This window comes from Saccostrea echinata, unplaced genomic scaffold (assembly GCF_033153115.1).
Source record: "Saccostrea echinata isolate AGI-Se365-2 ecotype Australia unplaced genomic scaffold, CSIRO_AGI_Sech_v1 ptg000029l, whole genome shotgun sequence".
Taxonomy (NCBI): Eukaryota; Metazoa; Mollusca; class Bivalvia; order Ostreida; family Ostreidae; genus Saccostrea; species Saccostrea echinata.
Genome location: NW_026889778.1, coordinates 330,129 through 349,286, shown reverse-complemented (window position 1 = coordinate 349,286; position 19,158 = coordinate 330,129). Strand labels below are relative to the sequence as shown.

The 19,158-nt window shown below is 34.0% G+C and overlaps 2 protein-coding genes across 2 annotated transcripts in view; one reads left to right on the top strand and one right to left on the bottom strand.

The window, feature by feature from the left end:
* Positions 1-19,158, bottom strand: part of LOC133195432 (uncharacterized) — a 466,395-nt gene that overhangs the window by 326,615 nt on the left and 120,622 nt on the right. The window lies entirely within an intron of this gene.
* The window catches only part of LOC133195439 (protein polybromo-1-like), a 100,214-nt gene that overhangs the window by 68,728 nt on the left and 12,328 nt on the right, over positions 1-19,158 (top strand). Inside the window, exons 25-35 of the mRNA XM_061331282.1 lie at positions 1,884-2,022; positions 2,249-2,350; positions 2,568-2,642; positions 2,996-3,142; positions 3,856-3,940; positions 5,773-5,845; positions 6,356-6,528; positions 6,963-7,060; positions 8,405-8,476; positions 18,145-18,309; positions 18,910-18,957. Coding sequence (XP_061187266.1) covers positions 1,884-2,022; positions 2,249-2,350; positions 2,568-2,642; positions 2,996-3,142; positions 3,856-3,940; positions 5,773-5,845; positions 6,356-6,528; positions 6,963-7,060; positions 8,405-8,476; positions 18,145-18,309; positions 18,910-18,957 — 1,177 coding nt within the window. The remainder of the gene's footprint in view (positions 1-1,883; positions 2,023-2,248; positions 2,351-2,567; positions 2,643-2,995; positions 3,143-3,855; positions 3,941-5,772; positions 5,846-6,355; positions 6,529-6,962; positions 7,061-8,404; positions 8,477-18,144; positions 18,310-18,909; positions 18,958-19,158) is intronic.

Here is a 19,158-nt window from a genome sequence, read left to right as displayed (position 1 = left end):
TGCATGGCCCCAGGGTCAGGGGTTCTGGTGTTGGGGGGGGGGGGCTCTATTGGTTATGTAGGGAAAATGCATGAATTCTTTAAAAATTTTCTTCTCTGCTCCTGGGTATTTTTCAAACAAAGGAAGTGCATGGTTATGATAAGGAAGAATGCCTCTTCCAAAATTGTGAAATTCATGGCCTCTGGGTCAGGGGTTTCGGGGGGGGGGGGGGGGGGGGGGAGAGCTCTATTGATTACATGTATATAGTGAAAATATTTTATTTTTTATCTACTACTGGTTATAAACTAAAGAAACAAGTGTATAGTTATGATGAGAAAGGGTGCTTCTTCCAGAATTGTGAGTTCGTGGCCAATGGGTCAGATGATCTGATGTAAGGATGGGGCTTTGTTTATTTAATAATATGATGAAAATGCATTTCTTTGAAAATCTTCTATGCTTCTCTGGATGTTCAAGGCAAACGGAGTAAAAGTTTTAATATGCAAGGGTATTTTTACCAGAATTTTGAACACCTGGACCATTTAGTCAAGTTTTCTGGTCCTGGCCAGGGCTCTATTAACTTGTATTCTACTGAGCAAATTTATTCCCCTTTGCCATTCACCTTTGATAATTAATCAATGTACATAATGTATTTGAAAGCTTAATAGAATAAGAGAATTATGCAAGAAAATTTATTGTATAATAAAAAAAGTACTTTCATAGTTTTAATGACTTGGAAATAATAGATCAATAAAAATGAGACAAAAATAACTTATCTTTTTAAATGTTCTTCAACGGCCAAGAGAGGCCATTGTGAGAAGGAATAATATGGGGTTAGATAATAGACATTTTGTTAATAGTCTGCATGGGAATAGTGATAAATGGGGGGAGGGGGGTGGGCAGATAGATACTAGACCAATTATTTTGTTGATGCTAATCATACTATTTTTCTTGCTGTTGGGCAACAAAGCTTCATTTGTCAGTTTATGGATCTTCTGAATTGTTGTATTGTACTCAGGTGACCGTTAAGGCCCTTGGGCCTGTTGTTTCTCTAGCATCTGATTTAAGGTCTAAGGAGTTATTTCTATAGCTTTAACACATCGGCATTGGTGGGGTCTAGAATATAAATTCTTTTGATGATTTGTTTTTAATTTAATTACACTGTTGACTGTTTGTTCTTTATTCTTTATTTTCTGACACAGAGAGAAGGGATTAGAGCCACACATTATGTTTATAGAGAAGTTGTACACTGTTGACTGTTTGTTCTATATTTTCTGACACAGAGAGAAGGGATTAGAACCACACATTATGTGTATAGAGATGTTGTACACTGTTGACAGTTCTATATTTTCTGACACAGAGAGAAGGGATTAGAACCACACATTATGTTTATAGAGAAGTTGTACACTGTTGACAGTTCTTTATTTTCTGACACAGAGAGAAGGGATTAGAACCACACATTATGTGTATAGAGATGTTGTACACTATTGACAGTTCTATATTTTCTGACACAGAGAGAAAGGATTAGAGCCACACATTATGTTTATAGAGAAGTTGTACACTGTTGACTGTTTGTTCTATATTTTCTGACACAGAGAGAAGGGATTAGAACCACACATTATGTGTATAGAGGTGTTGTACACTGTTGACAGTTCTTTATTTTCTGACACAGAGAGAAGGGATTAGAACCACACATTATGTTTATAGAGAAGTTGTACACTGTTGACAGTTCTTTATTTTCTGACACAGAGAGAAGGGATTAGAACCACACATTATGTGTATAGAGATGTTGTACACTATTGACAGTTCTATATTTTCTGACACAGAGAGAAAGGATTAGAGCCACACATTATGTTTGTAGAGAAGTTGTACACTGTTGACTGTTTGTTCTATATTTTCTGACACAGAGAGAAGGGTTTAGAACCACACATTATGTGTATAGAGAAGCTGTACACAGATGCGAACTCTCAACAACAGCTGCATGGGAACTGGTTTTACCGACCAAACGAGACCTTCCACCTTGCTAGTCGAAAATTCCTCGAAAAGGTCAGTAGGAGACCTTGTGGTTTGATATCTGTAGCTATCAGATGTGTTCAATTTTTTTCCTGGAACTTTGAATGAAATTAAAATGCATAACATGAAAAGCTTAAGGTAGTCATTTAAAGAAATGGTTTAAAATTTTGTTTGAATGCAAGATTGAATAGCTAACCTAGGCTTCTTAGATGGATGGACATTCAGTTGGGAAGTAATGATAATTGATGTGGCTTTACAGGAAGTCTTCAAGAGTGATTTTTACACCAGCATCCCTCTGTCCCAAGTCATTGGAAAGTGTTACGTCATGTACGTCAAAGATTACTTCAAGTCACGGCCCGAGGTATGTTAACGTTAGTATGTTAAAGATTACTTCAAGTCATGGCCCAAGTATGTTATGTCATGTACGTCAAAGATTACTTCAAGTCAAGACCTGCTAACATGAAGATAATGTTTAAAAAATCAAAGTCTAGGGATTAAAGCTCCACATTTGATTTTAATGTTAAAAGTTATAACTCTGTACATTTAATGTTTTGTGAAATTGTTTGTTTTAATTTCAGGGATTTGAAGACAAGGATGTATTTGTCTGTGAATCAAGATACAGCAATCGCCACAAGTCCTTCAAAAAAATCAAGGTCAGTGTTCATAGAAACAGAATTTAAGGATCAGTTCCATAAGATTCTGGGGCCCTCTTGTATAATCACAATGTCAGTCTGTTCATCCCTCTATTCTACAAACTTCTGACTGGTTAATGTGAAGGTCTTTATCAGTAATTTTCATTATTGTCCGACTTGGCCTAAGAAATGTTCTGAAAAGGGAAGTAACTCAAAGAAGTAGTTTATCCATTAAGGTCGTTTATGAACATTACTCTCTGGAAAAAACTCTTTTGTAAGGTCCTAATGGAGTTATTTAAATGATGAATCAATATGCTTATTTCCAAAATAACTATGGAGTAATTAGAAATGATAAAGTCTGATAATTTTTCTAGGTGTGGCAGATCCCTGGAGGAGACCAGGTTTCCCTGTCCCCAAGGGAAATTCCCCTTGTCCCGGTGCGAGTGTCCTCAGTGTTTGCTGGAAGAAAGGAAGAAGAGGTGGACGATGGAGCGACAAGTATTTTGGATAAAGAGAGAATTGTAGGTGTTAGATAATATATCACCTGTAGATAATACATCACCTGTAGATAATATATCACCAGTATTCTGGATAAAGAGAGAATCGTAGGTATTAGATAATATATCACCTGTAGATAATATATCACCTGTATACTGGATAAAGAGAGAATCCTAGGTGTTAGATAATATATCACCAGTATTCTGGATAAAGAGAGAAATGTAGGTGTTAGATAATATATCACCTGTAGATAATATATCACCAGTATTCTGGATAAAAAGAGAATTGTAGGTGTTAGATAATATATCACCTGTAGATAATATATCACCAGTATTCTGGATAAAGAGAGAATCATAGGTGTTAGATAATATATCACCAGTGTACTGGATAAAGAGAGAATTGTATTACCTGTAGATAATATATCACCTGTAGATAGTATATCACCAGTATTCTGGATAAAGAGAGAATTGGTCGATAATATTTAATATAAAATAATGTACATGTATATCACAGTAGAAGAAGAACAGACCTCTACGTTTATATAACACTATAGATATAGTCATACATTGTATTTCATTATTTTAGTTTTGGTTTGGGGACAATACATCTAAGAGTTAAACCTTGTCTATGTAGTTGTATCTTTTGTAACTTACTTCTGACACATTGTTAGTGAAATCATTTTTGATGACATACTAAAGGGTTATGTGTAAATGTGTAATAATATTTCATTTTTCAGGATATCCCACTAGAAAATCCCAACCCAGATGATGGATATAATTACTATGAACAACTATGCACACCTTACGGAACATTTAAAATAGGTATGTGTTGTAACCAGCTATACATACATTTAAATTTAAAATGGGTACAAGATTTAGTTTTACTTGTAACAATGCACATCCTTATTGACCATTAAAAGAAGTAACTGATTTATTTTAATCACCAGTTACATGCACATTTAAAATAGGTACTTCATTAGGCCATTCCAAGTTTTTTCTATGTTTAGTGTCCACCTGAGCCCTGGTTTTTGACACCCAGATAAAAAACCAAACAAACAAAATCAGAAGTCCTTAAATCGATTGTTTTGGATGAAACCTTTGAATTTTGTCAATTTCTTTCAATATTTGTCTACAATCTACAAATTAGGTATATTTTTGTATTTAATACCTTGATTTTGCTAAGGAATATCTTTCTAAATTATGAAAAAAATAGTTTAATGAAATTAAATCATTTGAATGATGTCATTTTTCAGACTATATAATATAATAATTTTTTGGCTTGGGTTTTTTTTTGTGAATAAGTAAGTAGATTTTTGAAAAATGAATGGATGCTAAACAGAGGAAAAACTTGGAATAACCTGAAGTTTAACTACCGGTTACTTTGCATGTGGTATAGAACATTTTAACTTGTTTTAAGACACATGATATACATGCCCTGTAGATATGGCACTAACCATGTACATCTCATAAAAGATATAAATGAAAAAGTTATGTAGTTCAGAGTATTTACATAGGCATGTTTTACTTGTTTATCATTTAGTTTAAACAGGCACTGTACACCTTCTGTGTATAAAAGTTACTGTATGCTTCATGTAGAACTTTAAATAAGTGTATTGAAAGTACATTGTATATAATGTCATTTGTTGCTTATTTTCAAGGTAAAAAATGATTTTTAGGTCACCTGAGTCACTCAAGTGACCTAAATGCTATCTGTTTTTGTCTGTCATCATCTGACGTACAACCTGCATTGCATGTTAACATCTGAAAATTTTCAGCTTCTTCTCTGGAACAGCTGAACCAATTTCAACCAATTTTGGCATATAGCATCTATGGGTGAAGGGGAACAAAAATTTTGAATTTCATGGTCCCTGCCCGCCTGGAGCATGAGGGGTGGGGCTAAAACCATCAAAATTAGTTCTATCTTTAAAAATCTTCTTCTTTACTCTTGGATATCAAGTAGTTAAACTTTTGGTATGATTGTAATAAGCATTTAGTCCTCTACCAAAATTATGAAATTCATGGTCCCTGAGTTAGGGGTTCTGGTGTTAGGACGGGGCTTTATTGATCATATAGTGAAAATGCACGCACACATTCTTTAAAGAGCTTTTCTCCCCCTGTATATTAAACATACACACTAAATTTCAACCAACCTAACCCTAACCCTAATTCCTCTTCCAAAATTGTGAAATTCATGGCCCCTGGGTCAGGGTTTCTGGTGTTAGAGCAGCTGACTCTGTTGATCATATATTGTATACAGGGAAATTTTTGCCTCCATTTCATTTTCGCCCCTTTTGCCCTAGACACAAGTAGGCGAATTTAAGACAGGGCGAATTCAAAGAAGACAGTATAATTTCTGAAACAGAACTTTGACTGGGCAAATTGTTTTTAAGTGTGAAAGGGCGAAAATAACACAGGGCAAAAACAACCCTGTGTACAGTAGTGAAAATGCATAAATTCTTTAAAATTCTTCTATGCCTCTAGTTATTTAGTAGACAAACTAATTGCATGTTTATGATGTACAAGAATGCCTCTTCCAAGATGCTTCTATGGATCCTTTACAGTGTTGTATGTTATACTCAGGTGACTGTTACGACCCTTGAGCCTTTTGTTTTGTTTTGTACAATCAAGTGATATTTCATTTTATTTTTAACTAGGTGACAGTGTTTTTCTGAAGAATAATACAGACACTCCAGATATTAGTAGGATAGAGAAAATCTTTGTCATCAAGTAAGATTTCTTTGGTTCTTATTGGAACAGGTATTTCATAGATTAATTAAAGCAATCTTTTATAACTGTTTACTATTTGTCAGGGTTGTAGACAGCCATTCTCTCACTGGTCTGTACAGGTATACCATCCCTCTGTTATGTAAAATTCTGCTTCTAATTAGTGATATTGTTCCAAAGAAAATGTCATTTCTATTTGAAATGCCCTTATGTACTTAGAGCTATAATTCTCTCAACAATAATGTATTATCTTAATTTATATTTAAGTTATAAACTTTTGGAAAATCTCCAGTATGTGATATTTTGGGACTGTCAAATAAACATAAATCCTGACAATATAAATGGGTTATACATTGGAGCTCAAATAATGAAAAACAGGAAAAACATTTGAATTTTTAAACTTTGAAAAAAAAATTGTACCAGATTGTAGTTAATCTGTTATTTAGGTGGCTCCAGATGTTCACAGCCACACAACTGCATGACACACATTCATGATTCTGTTTCCTATTTCAGTAATGATGCTTATTTCACGGGTACAGCCTTTGTCCGCCCAGCAGACATCCCTCACTCCCCGACTCGACTGTTTTATAGACACGAGTTGTTCCTGAGTTCACAAGAGACAGTGCACCCAATATCTCAGATCACGGGACGGTGCTGTGTGCTCCATCTCAAGGAATACTGCATAAGTAAGTTATCTCAATATCTCGTCAATATCTCAGATCACGGGACGGTGCTGTGTGCTCCATCTCAAGGAATACTGCATAAGTAAGTTATCTCAATATCTCGTCAATATCTCAGATCACGGGACGGTGCTGTGTGCTCCATCTCAAGGAATACTGCATAAGTAAGTTATCTCAATATCTCATCAATATCTCAGATAACAGCACGGTGCTATATGCTCTATCTCAAGGAATACTGCATAAGTAAGTAAATGCATGTGTGAGTAATCTCTATATCTCAAGCCAGCATTTTGTATTTGTGACCTTTTAGGAATATTACATCACCTACATACCGAGAGCTCTAATATTGAACCCCATAAATCCCTGGTAGATTTGTTGAGGATAGATTTGTTTCTGGTGATGACTTGGGAGATCTTATTATATAATTCTATTTCCCGCAGGTCGAGTGACAGAGATTCCAGAGGAGGACACGTATCTGTGCGAATCAAAAGTTCAGGAAGCAGACAGAACGGTCAAAAGGCTCGGAAAGGGGCTCAAGGTGAGAGAAAAATGGCTGATAGGATCAGAAAATTAGATCCCAGATAGGATTAGGGGACCAGTGAGAGAAATAAGACTAAATATAGAAAATGGGATCTAAACAACAGGGTTGTTGGAAAAGAACTTCATTGATAAAAAGAACAGAAAGGTTGATATCTAGAATTACAGTAAAACACAAGGTTATTGTAAACATTATTCATTTTATCCAAAAAGTTCATAATATGTTTTAGAACTACAAGCCAGGAATGAAAATCACTTCTCTGTAAGCATGAATGCATTTTAAGGGTTTTTCACAATGGGTTTTATTTTACTTGATTCAGTGTTCAGTGATTTTTCTACACCCAATTTAGGTCCGAATATCAGCCCTTTCCCCTATCAAAAATTGCCAATTTTTTCCCAATTTCAGTTGCTTTTTTCCCAAAATAAAACCGCTATTGTTTTTGTTATATTGAATTTTTTATGTAAGACTTATCTAAAATGGAACGCTATTGTTCTCGGTCCTTCAGAGTCTTAAAATAATAGTGAAGAACAGCAGTTTATTTTGTGCATATACAAGACATAGAAAAACACATGGATCATGTCAAAATGTAATACTAAATACATCGCAAGAAAGTGAAAGATGCATGTGAATCGGCGAAACATAGCTTTATTTGTAAATCCAAGTACTAGTAGTTCTACAACAAACATCCCTGATTCCATGAAAATCAAACTGTGTTTACACCCTGCAGATGCAACTAATATTGCAGGGCAATTGCAGCAATATGATTAAGGTAATTAAGAAAGCTTGAATAATTAGTTAGATAAAAATGATTTGTTATAAATCATGTCAGGTTATATCATCTTCAATGGCTATTAGGGGTAGGATTTTCTCTTATGTCTACCATCAGGGACCTATATATACTAACTAGTATATAGGTCCCTGGTACCATTATGACAAAAAAAAAAAAGGAATGAAATTATAGGAAGGTCTCAATTAATGACAACTTACAAGATTAAAAAAAGAAAGTTAAAAATGTACAACTGTGTCTAATTTGTTATTTTGTAGTAAATATTTTGAATAAGTGATCTTACATTTATTTATATATTTCATTTTACCTGTCAATTAAGGTTCATTTCAATCTTATTGATTTTTCCCATTTTGACAAAAATGTTGATAATTTTTCCCAATTGTAAAGGCCCAGGCCCCTTTTAAAAAATGTAGAAAAATCACTGGTGTTTGGATATAAAAATATGTGCCTTGATTTTTTTTTGGTTTGATTTTATGCGATATTTATTGTTTGTTTCAACCAGAACTAAGAAATTTAAGGAAAGATATCCATTAAACTTTATATTTTGTTTCTGACAGAAATACAACTTGTCAGGACTGGTGACTGATGATGAAATCTTTTTCTACAAAAAACCCATCACACCTCAGAAGGTAGGAACATGGCTTTAATGTTATATAGACTTCCATGTGTTGTTTGTATTGTTCATACTTTACTTGGACATGGATTAAAATCAGTGAAGGATTGATGTCCTGTGAATTTGTTATTATCTTTACTCATTTACAGCCTTTTCTTGTAGTGGAAGTAATGTGATATCAAATTCTAAGATCTCCATCATAGGAATAACCCCCCCCCCCCCCCCAAAGTATTAAAAAGATTCTAGTACTGTATTCTAAATTGATGATTCTGATGTTTGAAACCAGGATCATATGAAGTGTTTGTCACTCAAACATGAAACAGTGGATCCAGATATATTGAAAAGTTTGCTGAAATGAAATCTTACATGATGCATACCTGTATATTAACACTGAAGTTCCTGTATACAGGCTTGTTTTTGTCCCATGTTTTCATCCTTTCATATTTGCAATTGATTTAGCCCCGCTTTAAATTCACCCAGACACACTTCTATTTAAGAGATAATGCTGTCTTCTCTGAATTTGCTCTGTTGTAATTCACCCATTTGTGACAAGTACGAAAGGGCAAAAATAAAACAGGGGCAAAAATTTCCCAGTATATAGTAACTTAGAATTTTTGTTCATTTGACTTGTCCCGGTATCTGTTCTATGGAAAACTAAAAATTGAAGGGGAAAAAAAGAAGTAAAAAGTAAAATGATATGGTCAAATTTGTGATTTCAGTCAAAGAATTATAAAATATTTACTTAAGCCCGGGTGTTTTTACAATCCACCAGACTTACAGTGCCCAAAGTGAAAGTGAACCTGTCTAAGAGAAGACAGTGCCTTGATGATAAAAAAAGAATGTCATCCTCAATCTTAAGAGACTCTGATGTGTGAATGTATGTAGAGAATTTATGTACTGCAAAACTCCTTTATAGCGAATTTCAAGGGACCAAAGAAAGAACTTCGCTATAACTGTAATTTGTTATGTGTTTATAGCGAATTCGTAAGAAATCCTATAGCGAATTCTTTTTAAAACAGCTGACAGTACTTCAAACTATTGTACGTTATAAAATCGATATCACTGTCAGTTACAAAAAATTGTCAGTACAACCTTAAGCTTTTCACTTCCTTAGATGCAGCTGTGTTCCAGCTAGGGTGAAACAGAGGGGCGCCGCACCCCGCCTTCAAATCATTACGCCCCTCTGCCCCCCACGAGCGCCCCTGTGTCCCCTGTTAGTGTCCTGTGTTATTCTGACTGTCCTTTTCCCTCATTAGAATAATTAGTGTGTTCCAATGCAGATTACCCAAGGACAATCAGCAATTCACACCTCCTGTCATAGACGATTACGCAATGAAACTCGCATTACGGTACCTATGTACTATCCAGGTGTCCACTTTCAATTACAGGTGATTAGGTAATTACTTTGATCACTTGACAGTCTGAATAGGGGTTAAAAGCTGAAATACTTTGAGAATGTCCAAGCTATCTGTTTTAATTAATATAAAACAAGTCTTGTATTATAGCGGTCCTACCTAAACAGAGTACGCTAGTACGATAGAGTACTTTAGAGTACGCTAGTAAAATTTAATAATTTAATGCAATTTAACTACTTTTTGTATGTTTTTCTTCTTTAGTTAAACATAATGAATATATATTTTAAATTAGATTTATATGTTTTCCTTATTTTAGGAGTTCTTTCAAATTCTGATTTCGGGTGACCAGGTGACGGTTTATCGTTTGATCCCGATCTAATTTTAACTTGAACATGTTGAAATGTTTCATTGTTAATGTAAAAAATATTTATAGAGGGCAATAAATTTAATTTTTGATAAAATTTAGTTGAAGTTAGTAATTCTGAAACAAAATATTAATCGAGATCAGAGTGTTAATAATCTTTAACAGTTTAATGCATTGAATCATGAATGTTATTTTCTTGTCAAAATAGCGCTAAAAACAAATATTTTGAAATAAATATTGCAATATTAATAATGTTTAATCGAGTTATATTTACATAAATAAACAATTTAATTGCATTAAACTACACATTTTTTCTAGCGTACTCTAAAGTACTCTAGCGTACTCTGTTTAGTAGTACCCGTATTATAGCTTTCTAAAAATAAATCACGAAATGAAAGTAGAATTAAGATTGACCTTCACTTCTTGAGACGTTTTTTCTGAAAAGAGAAGGAATTCAATATTTAATAGCACAGAAACAAGTATAAATATTCATTTATTTTCTCCTTAATTATGATTTTTTACACTCGGGGAGGTATTTTATGAGATTACAGATATGTACATATTAAAATATGTTCTATTTCATTGCAGAAATTTAAAATCTTGAATTTAATTAAGTATCTGCTAATAACATGACTAGTATGATAAAACAGGCAAAAAAGATATTGGCTTTAAATTAAAAGTTTAATACTAGTACTAATATGTTACTTATAACCTACAAATACTGTATCCATATTTTATACACTTGCCAAAAACAGACCCAATCACATGTAGCACATGTACTGCACTGAATAATGTGAGAAACCAGCTAGTTTATAAGAATTATGGTTCTGTTTTTGAAAACAGGAAATAAGAATAGAAAATGATTAAAAAAGAAGAAGAAAAGTAATATTTATTCTCAGAGGATTTTTAAAATTCTTTTTATATGTTAATGTATATACTAGCTATAGATTAGGCCTATAAATGTGTGTTTATATATATATATCTTTCAAATCAATAAGGTTAAATAAATTAATATTTGTAGGAGTTCATTATTATAAGGGTGAAGTTATGAGATACGCCTATGTAACAAAAGCCCGCAACAAACGGTATGGGGCGAAAAAGTGCCCTCCTCTTGCACCCCTCCATTTTCAGATCCTAGCTGGAACACTGATGCACAATTTAAGAATTTTTTGTATAATATTTTAATTTGAACATTTGATATTATGTAACTTTGGCATTTCAAATGTCAGAAAAAAATGAAACTTGCCATATGTTCATCACTTAGCTTCATACCATATCCATGCTACCAGATACACCTTTAACAAATTAAAAATAGAACTGATAAAATAAAGATTTTATTTCCGGAACAATATTTTTTAATTGTGGCAAATAAATGTAATATACATACACAGGATTCACAAACATATGGAGTATTTATTGATGACCCTGGTGTCCATATGTCAAATTTATCTCGTTATGGAACGTTAAAGTAATCGTTAAGTGTTTGCTGTTTTGTTCTACTGACATTCACGAACTTCTCAATTTCACATAAGTAGGTAAATAAAACTTCTGAAATATTTGCACTTGCTTCTTAAGGTGTGAATAGAGTTTTTACCATCGTCCAAATTTGGGAAATCTGTTGAGCCAGTGATTTAATTTGTCATCATTGTCACTTTCTGCACTAATTGATTCAATTTGTGAGTTACCAAGAATATCATTAACAATGTCATCTTGGGATCTTCACTTCAGTGTCTCAACACTGATCAGGTTTTTGTCCACACAAACAATATCATCAAAGGATCCTTTAAATTTCCATGTAAATAATGCTAATGGAATGTCATCATCTTCATCAAACTCATCATCATGATCTGTAACTTCTACGCTTTTGTCCTCAAAACCCGTTTTTCATTGCATGACACACTAACGTCACTCCAAGCTGACCTCTGAAATCTAATTGACATCAACATGTTGATATTTGGTTCAATTTTCTTCTCATCACACTGAAATTAATTCATTTAATCTGTTAGAAAACAATCATATGGTTTATTTATCAAATAAAGAATGGAACGTTATGCTTAGATAACCACATATTAGCCAGTATTTACAGTCACACAAATAAACAATAGAAATTAAGGTGTAAATATTACCTGAAGTATGTATTTTATCAGTCGCTGACGATATTTGATTTTCAAGTTGTTGATAATACCCTGGTCCGTTGGTTGTAGTATGCTAGTTGTGTTAGGTGGGAGAAATTTCAGTGTGACGGACTTGAGATTAAGCACTTTCGGGTGAGCAGCACACTTGTCGACAAAAAAAGCACCTTACGTTTCTCTCTTAAAAACCTGCAGTCAAGATTTCATATCCATTCTTCAAAAACAGAACTATAACCATCCATGCTTTTTTGTTTGCTCTGTAGATTAAAGGAAACGATTCGACCCCCTTAAAACATTGAGGGTTTTCAAATTTTCCTATGACTAGCAGGGGTAATTTCTCTGTCCCATTCATATTTGCCACGACCATGAGCGTCAATCTCTCCAATCTTTTCCCCCCATGACGTTTTTCACCTTTCATTTGTAATGTTCTGTCTTGTAGAAGTTTGTAAAAATTCCCTGTTTTGTCTGCGTTGATAATAGCATTAGGGTTGTCCCGGTTGTAATCTTGTAAGATCTGTTTTTCTTTCTGTTCATCAACGCTTTTAGGATCGACGATTGCACTCTCACCAGTTATCACACGACTCACGATTCCATTTTTGAAGTGTTCCTGCCACCCAGTATTGATTTTAAAACTGTGGTCTCCTAATTTCTTGGCAAGGTATTCTGATTTTTGAAGGAATAAAGGACCACTTAAGGGAATGTTCTCTTATCTCTTTTTATTAAACCACACTTAGACTAATAAAGCGGAATCTATTATCTGGTACTGACCGGTGGCGTTTGCGTGTTGATATTATTCCTGTTGATTCATATTTTTTTCTTTGTTTCTATCTCTTCTTTGTTTTTCAGGGTTGTACATGTACTTAGCATATTTGGTAAAATGTCAAACTTTTAAGCAATTTCTATTTTAGCAAGGCCGCCCTTAAATGTATTTAAAAGTGAAGAACAATGAACAAAACTCAAAACTCCTGAATAAATGACTTGTTTTTGATGTAAGCCCATGAGCACTTTATTCTCTAAACATCGAAGCATAAATTTGAAAATTTTATGTACATTTAATGAGATTTGTAATGAAAAATATTCGTTATACTAATGAAAAAATGTGTTAAAATTATAACATCAGCAGGGGTCTTAAAATTACTTCATTATAGCCGTAAATTCGCTATAGCCGTGTTGGTTATATATGGCAATTTTCTATAGGTTTATATAAGGACTTTGCCAGGACATGAATAAAAATTCACTTTAGCCGTAATTTCACTATATCTGTGTTTGTTATATTCAAGTTTTGCTGTAGAGATGTTACTGTCTTCCCTTATAATGACATAGAGATGGGTATAACAATACTTCCCTTATAATGACATAGAGATGGGTATAACAATACTTCCCTTATAATGACATAGAGATGGTTATAACAATACTTCCCTTATAATGACATAGAGATGGGTATAACAATACTTCCCTTATAATGACATAGAGATGGGTATAACAATACTTCTCTTACAATGACATAGAGATGGGTATAACAATAATTTCCCACATGTTCATTTGAACAACTTAGCCTTAAACAGAGTATCTGCAATAGTGGTAATACTGTAGAACACTTATTTTTGTGGGGTTTAATTATCAGGTGCAGCAGCGGCCAATCTATTTGTGGTTGTGTTAGGAAGTGCACATGGGGAAATGAGGAGTTATTTTTTATTGTCTCGATCAAATAACTTTTTATTGTTAGCATGCATAAAACTTATGGATGAAAAAATTAGACTAGCTCATCTCATTTTATTACTATATAATGAAAGCTTGTGCAGATAAGGAAGGCTGTAAACAGGCTGATATGTCACAGCATTACAAACTATTTTCTGGTAATGATTAATATTTGCAAATTCATAATTACACACTCAGAAAGGAACATGATTTTGTGTATTTTTAAATTGTTTGGAAAGGTCTATAAAGAGATATATTTATTTAATTTTATGTCCCTGTGAACTACTGAACTCAAAGACACATGAAATTTTTATGGGAAAGTATTTTCATAATGTATAACTTATTAGATATGTTTAGTTGGAAAATACCTCCTTGGAAGCTTTTTTTCGGTTTTATTCATTTCGTTATATCAACCTAAAGAAAAATTTATTCTACACTCTTTTTATTTATTAAGCTCTCAGGTTTATTGGTGTCTAACACAGCAATCGCTTGATTTACTCTCAGCTGTGGTATAAAGTAAACAATTTATCAGTACTAATGTGTAATTATAGATTAGTTTTAAGTGCAAGTAATGTTTTGTACCTATTGAGAGTTTTTGCACAAGTTTCAAAAACTTATCATTTTGATATACTCCATTTGTTACTCTGAAATGTTTTCAGTTACACAGCATAGCTTAGCTGAATTATATAAAATAAATCTAAATCTTTGGTTTTAAATTGAATTTTACAGTGCTTTTGTCATTTATTCGAGGAGTTTGTCAATAATAATTGATCGACCTTTGAACCCTGTTTCAGTGTTTTCAGTCACAAATGTTTCTACAATTAGAAATGACCTTTCAGCCTTAATTAATTCAGATTAATTTTTACTGTCTTTTCAACAAGAAAAGCCCTAATATCTTAGAGGAGAAGTGTTCTAAATCATCTTTTATACTATAAAAACCGTCTTAAAGCTGATCAAAGTAATTATAGCTTTAATGTTAACATTGATGATATATCCAGTCATTAAGTCTCTGATCCCTAGCTACAGTTGATGAAATACTTGACTCTTTGTTTGCATGAAACAAAAATGAAGTGGCAGGAGATTTGTGTATCTGTATGTCCCATCAATGTATCAGCAGGGATTGAGAACAGAAGGGGTTATGTTGGATCTAGACATATGTAGTTATGTACACACTTTAAGTAGATTATTACGTAAAAGATCTGATGATTCTCTGCCTGAAGTTGAATTATGACACACAAAGGAAATAAATATCTGTAACAGCTAGCTGATAATCTGTGCATTACTGTAGAATCTTCTGAGTTAACTTTGTTTATGAGTAGATTCCCTGTGGGGGATAATCTGGGCATTACAGTAGCATCTTTTGAGTTAACTTTGTTTATAAATAGATTCCCTGTAGGGTTAGGGTTGTTGTTGATTGGACACCTGCTGTGACTACCCCCCCCCCTCCACAGGAGGTCAGCCATCATACCCTAATTCCCCCCACTCCCATCCACCCCACAAAAGATCAGCAGCCATCACACCCTAATTCCCCCCACTCTGACCCACCCCACAAAAGATCAGCCATCACACACTAAGCAGTAGAACTTGTCCCTGACGCTGTGTATTATATGTAAATATTGATCAGAGTCTGGGAGTTTATTATCAGTTATGTGTCTGTTGCCTGCTGCCTTTGTTTGGGTTCAAAATTCAACAATTTCCTGAATATTTAATTATATTAATAGGGGTTTTTCACTCTTAATGCTTTAACTGATAATCAATAATTCAAAAACGGCCTTAAAAGCGACATAGTTCTGGCTGGCTTGTCATCAGTCTGTATTATCTTTCATTAATCAATATCTGTTTGGTGTTAAAGACAGACTGACTAAATCAATACTAGCTAGTCCACCATCTCTGGCTTCACTGTGGGGTGGGATAGCACTCTGTCAGGGAGGGTACCTCACTGTGCTAAATCTCAGATCCTGGAGTAAAAACCCTAAACTATCTACAGAACACCAAAATCAATAGAGAGACCTTTTAACTGATGGTGATGTAATCCTTCTGCTTCAGACTGGAATACATTATCCTTGTTTGATGTGGGTGTGTCAGACATTTTTAATGCTCTGACTGATTTGAAGATGTTACCGGACACTAGATTCTGTATTGTAGAGGTATGGTACTTATGTGTGACTGTAGATGTACACAGCTGATGGGGGGAGATTTTACTGCAGTAGTTTATATCCCCAATCAATACTGTGGCTGTGTGTGTGTGTGTTTATGGCTGGTGGAGGCTGTGATTTTCTGTGAATGAGGTTCATCTCAGTTCAGAGTCGTTTATCTGTGAGAGAGCTGATCTGAAACAAGAATTAAGTGGATTATTGTACAATGTTAAGAATGTATATTCAGCCTATTGTATAGACTTTATTGTGACTTAGGTCAGGAATTTAAGGGTCACTAGCTTATTAACATATTTGAGTGTGTTGTTTAGGGTTAAATACTATCAATAATTATTACAGCTGTATAACAGTTTAACTGCACCACAGAATCAGAAGGTCTATTGTTAATAGCCTCCATGCTTCAGTCATGTCAGTTGTGCTTAGTAATACATTATTATAAAATAATGTGTTATTAATAAAGTACACAGCTAGTACATAACAATTCAATTAATAAGTTACATGGTTATTACATAACAATACATTACTGTAGGCATTATTTTTTTTATTGATTGTGTTCAATAGATTCAACATAAAAATTTTGATAAATAAACATTTCATGGGTTAAAGGTTTTAAGTGCACAAATACTTGTTAAAAGAATGTTACAAGTATAAATATATATTAATAAGAAAACACTGGGTTTTAAGTGATTTTATCACGTGGCCAACCCTTATCTATATCCCAATAAATGTTTAAAAGGGATACCTTGTTTCTTAAATAGTAGTAGTTGTCGTGTGCTAATATTAATTGCATAATGGACTATGAAATGTCTTGAACAAGTTCTCTGTGTTAATTGTTGCCGAGTTTTTGTAAACTTTATGTAAAATTAATGTCCTCATTCCTTGTTATTGGTTATGTTTATAGTGCTGTCCTTATTATAGGTCAATGGTTGTGATTTGTTTACAGTGTTGTCCTTATTCTGGGTCAATGGTTGTGATTTGTTTACAGTGTTGTCCTCATTGTAGGCCAATGGTTGTGATTTGTTTACAGTGTTGTCCTTATTCTGGGTCAATGGTTTTGATTTGTTTACAGTGTTGTCCTTAATCTGGGTCAATGGTTGTGATTTGTTTACAGTGTTGTCCTCATTCTAGGTCAGTGGTTGTGATTTGTTTACAGTGTTGTCCTCATTGTAGGCCAATGGTTGTGATTTGTTTACAGTGTTGTCCTTATTCTGGGTCAATGGTTGTGATTTGTTTACAGTGTTGTCCTCATTCTAGGTCAATGTTGTGATTTGTTTACAGTGTTGTCCTTATTCTGGGTCAATGGTTGTGATTTGTTTACAGTGTTGTCCTCATTCTAGGTCAATGGTTGTGATTTGTTTACAGTGTTGTCCTATTTCTAGGTCATTGTGATATGTTTATAGTGCTGTCCTTATTCTAGGTCAATGGTTTTGATATATTTACAATGGTGACCTTATTCTAGGTCAAGATCACCTGCGTGGCACAGTGGTTAGAGCATTTGCTCTAGAGTCAAAGTATAAGGAGTTGATCCTTACGTCGTGGGTTCAAATCCACTGTGAGACGTGGAGACCAGTCCTTTGGATGAGACCATATAAACCGAAGTCCGCTTAGTAGGTACTGGCACGAAAAAGATTCCTCACTGCTCAATGGCCTTGAGTGCTGAGTGTAGGTCAAGATTTGCAGCCCTCTACAAGCAAGTCTCCATATGAGTGAAAAATTCTCAAGAGGGACAAAAAACAAACAAATTCGAGGTCAAATGCGATATGTTTACAATGGTGACCTTATTATAGGTCAGTGGTTGTGATATGTTGACAGTGTTAATCTTATTCTAGGTCAGTGGTGATATTTTTACAGTGCTGTCTTACAATAGCCCTCTCTGATAAAGGCAGCATTTGACATGTTTATGTCTATGACATGTTTACATGCAGTGTTGCCTTACTGTAGCAGATGATGTATATTTACACTGTTGCCTTATTGTGTTACAGGAGCCCTCTCCACTGCTGATGAAGGCAGCAGATGACACATTTATGGACGACTCCCAGGATTCCACTCTAATGGACACGCTGGATGAGAGCACAAACATGTCATTTGACACCGAGGCAAGTCACCAGGGCTTCCCTGAGATCCCCAGTACGAAGTCCACCAAAAAGGTGAGTTAAAAATCAGTACAAAGTCCACCAAAAAGGTGAATTAATAAATCAGTACCAAGACCACCAAAACGGTGAGTTAAAAATAAGTACCAAGTCCACCAAAAAGGTGAGTTAAAATCAGTACCAAGTCCACCAAAAAGGTGAATTAATAAATCAGTACCAAGTCCACCAAAAAGGGGAGTTAAAAATCAGTACCAAGTCCACCAAAAAGGGGAGTTAAAAAATCAGTACCAAGTCCACCAAAAAGTGAAATAAAAAAATCAGTACCAGGTCCACCAAAAAGGTAACCCACCAAAAAATAATATATTGATATCATTTCATTAAAAAGGAACCTCCATCAGTGTAGTCAAAGCTTTAGCTTAAAAGCTTTCTTCTTAGTCCTGAACAAGCCATACAGTAATGAATATGACCTTTTGCAGGTTTGATTCAAAAGATGAATCCCTTAAAAAAAAAATTGGAATTTGAACAGGATCTGATGTTGTTAACAGATATTTAAGATAGAAACAGTTTTCTTACATATGAGAGAAAAGAATGTTCTTTATGTCATAAAATGCTATCTTTGAATTGATAAAAAGTTTATGAAATCCTGCTTCATTTTAGACATTCGAGGATTTCAGTACTCCTGTACCAGAAAAAACCTCCAAGAAGGTATATACGGCATTAATGTGTGTTTAGTGGGTGCCCTGCTGTTCATTGTCTCTCAGTTTATTTTAACTTGTTCATTTATTTATTAACTCTTCAATTTCTCAAACTTGCAGGCTTTCAAGTTAATTTTCAACATTTTCAACATTTATTTTTTGAAGCATAAATCTTCATAGGATTTTCTAATATGATTTTCTAATATATAAA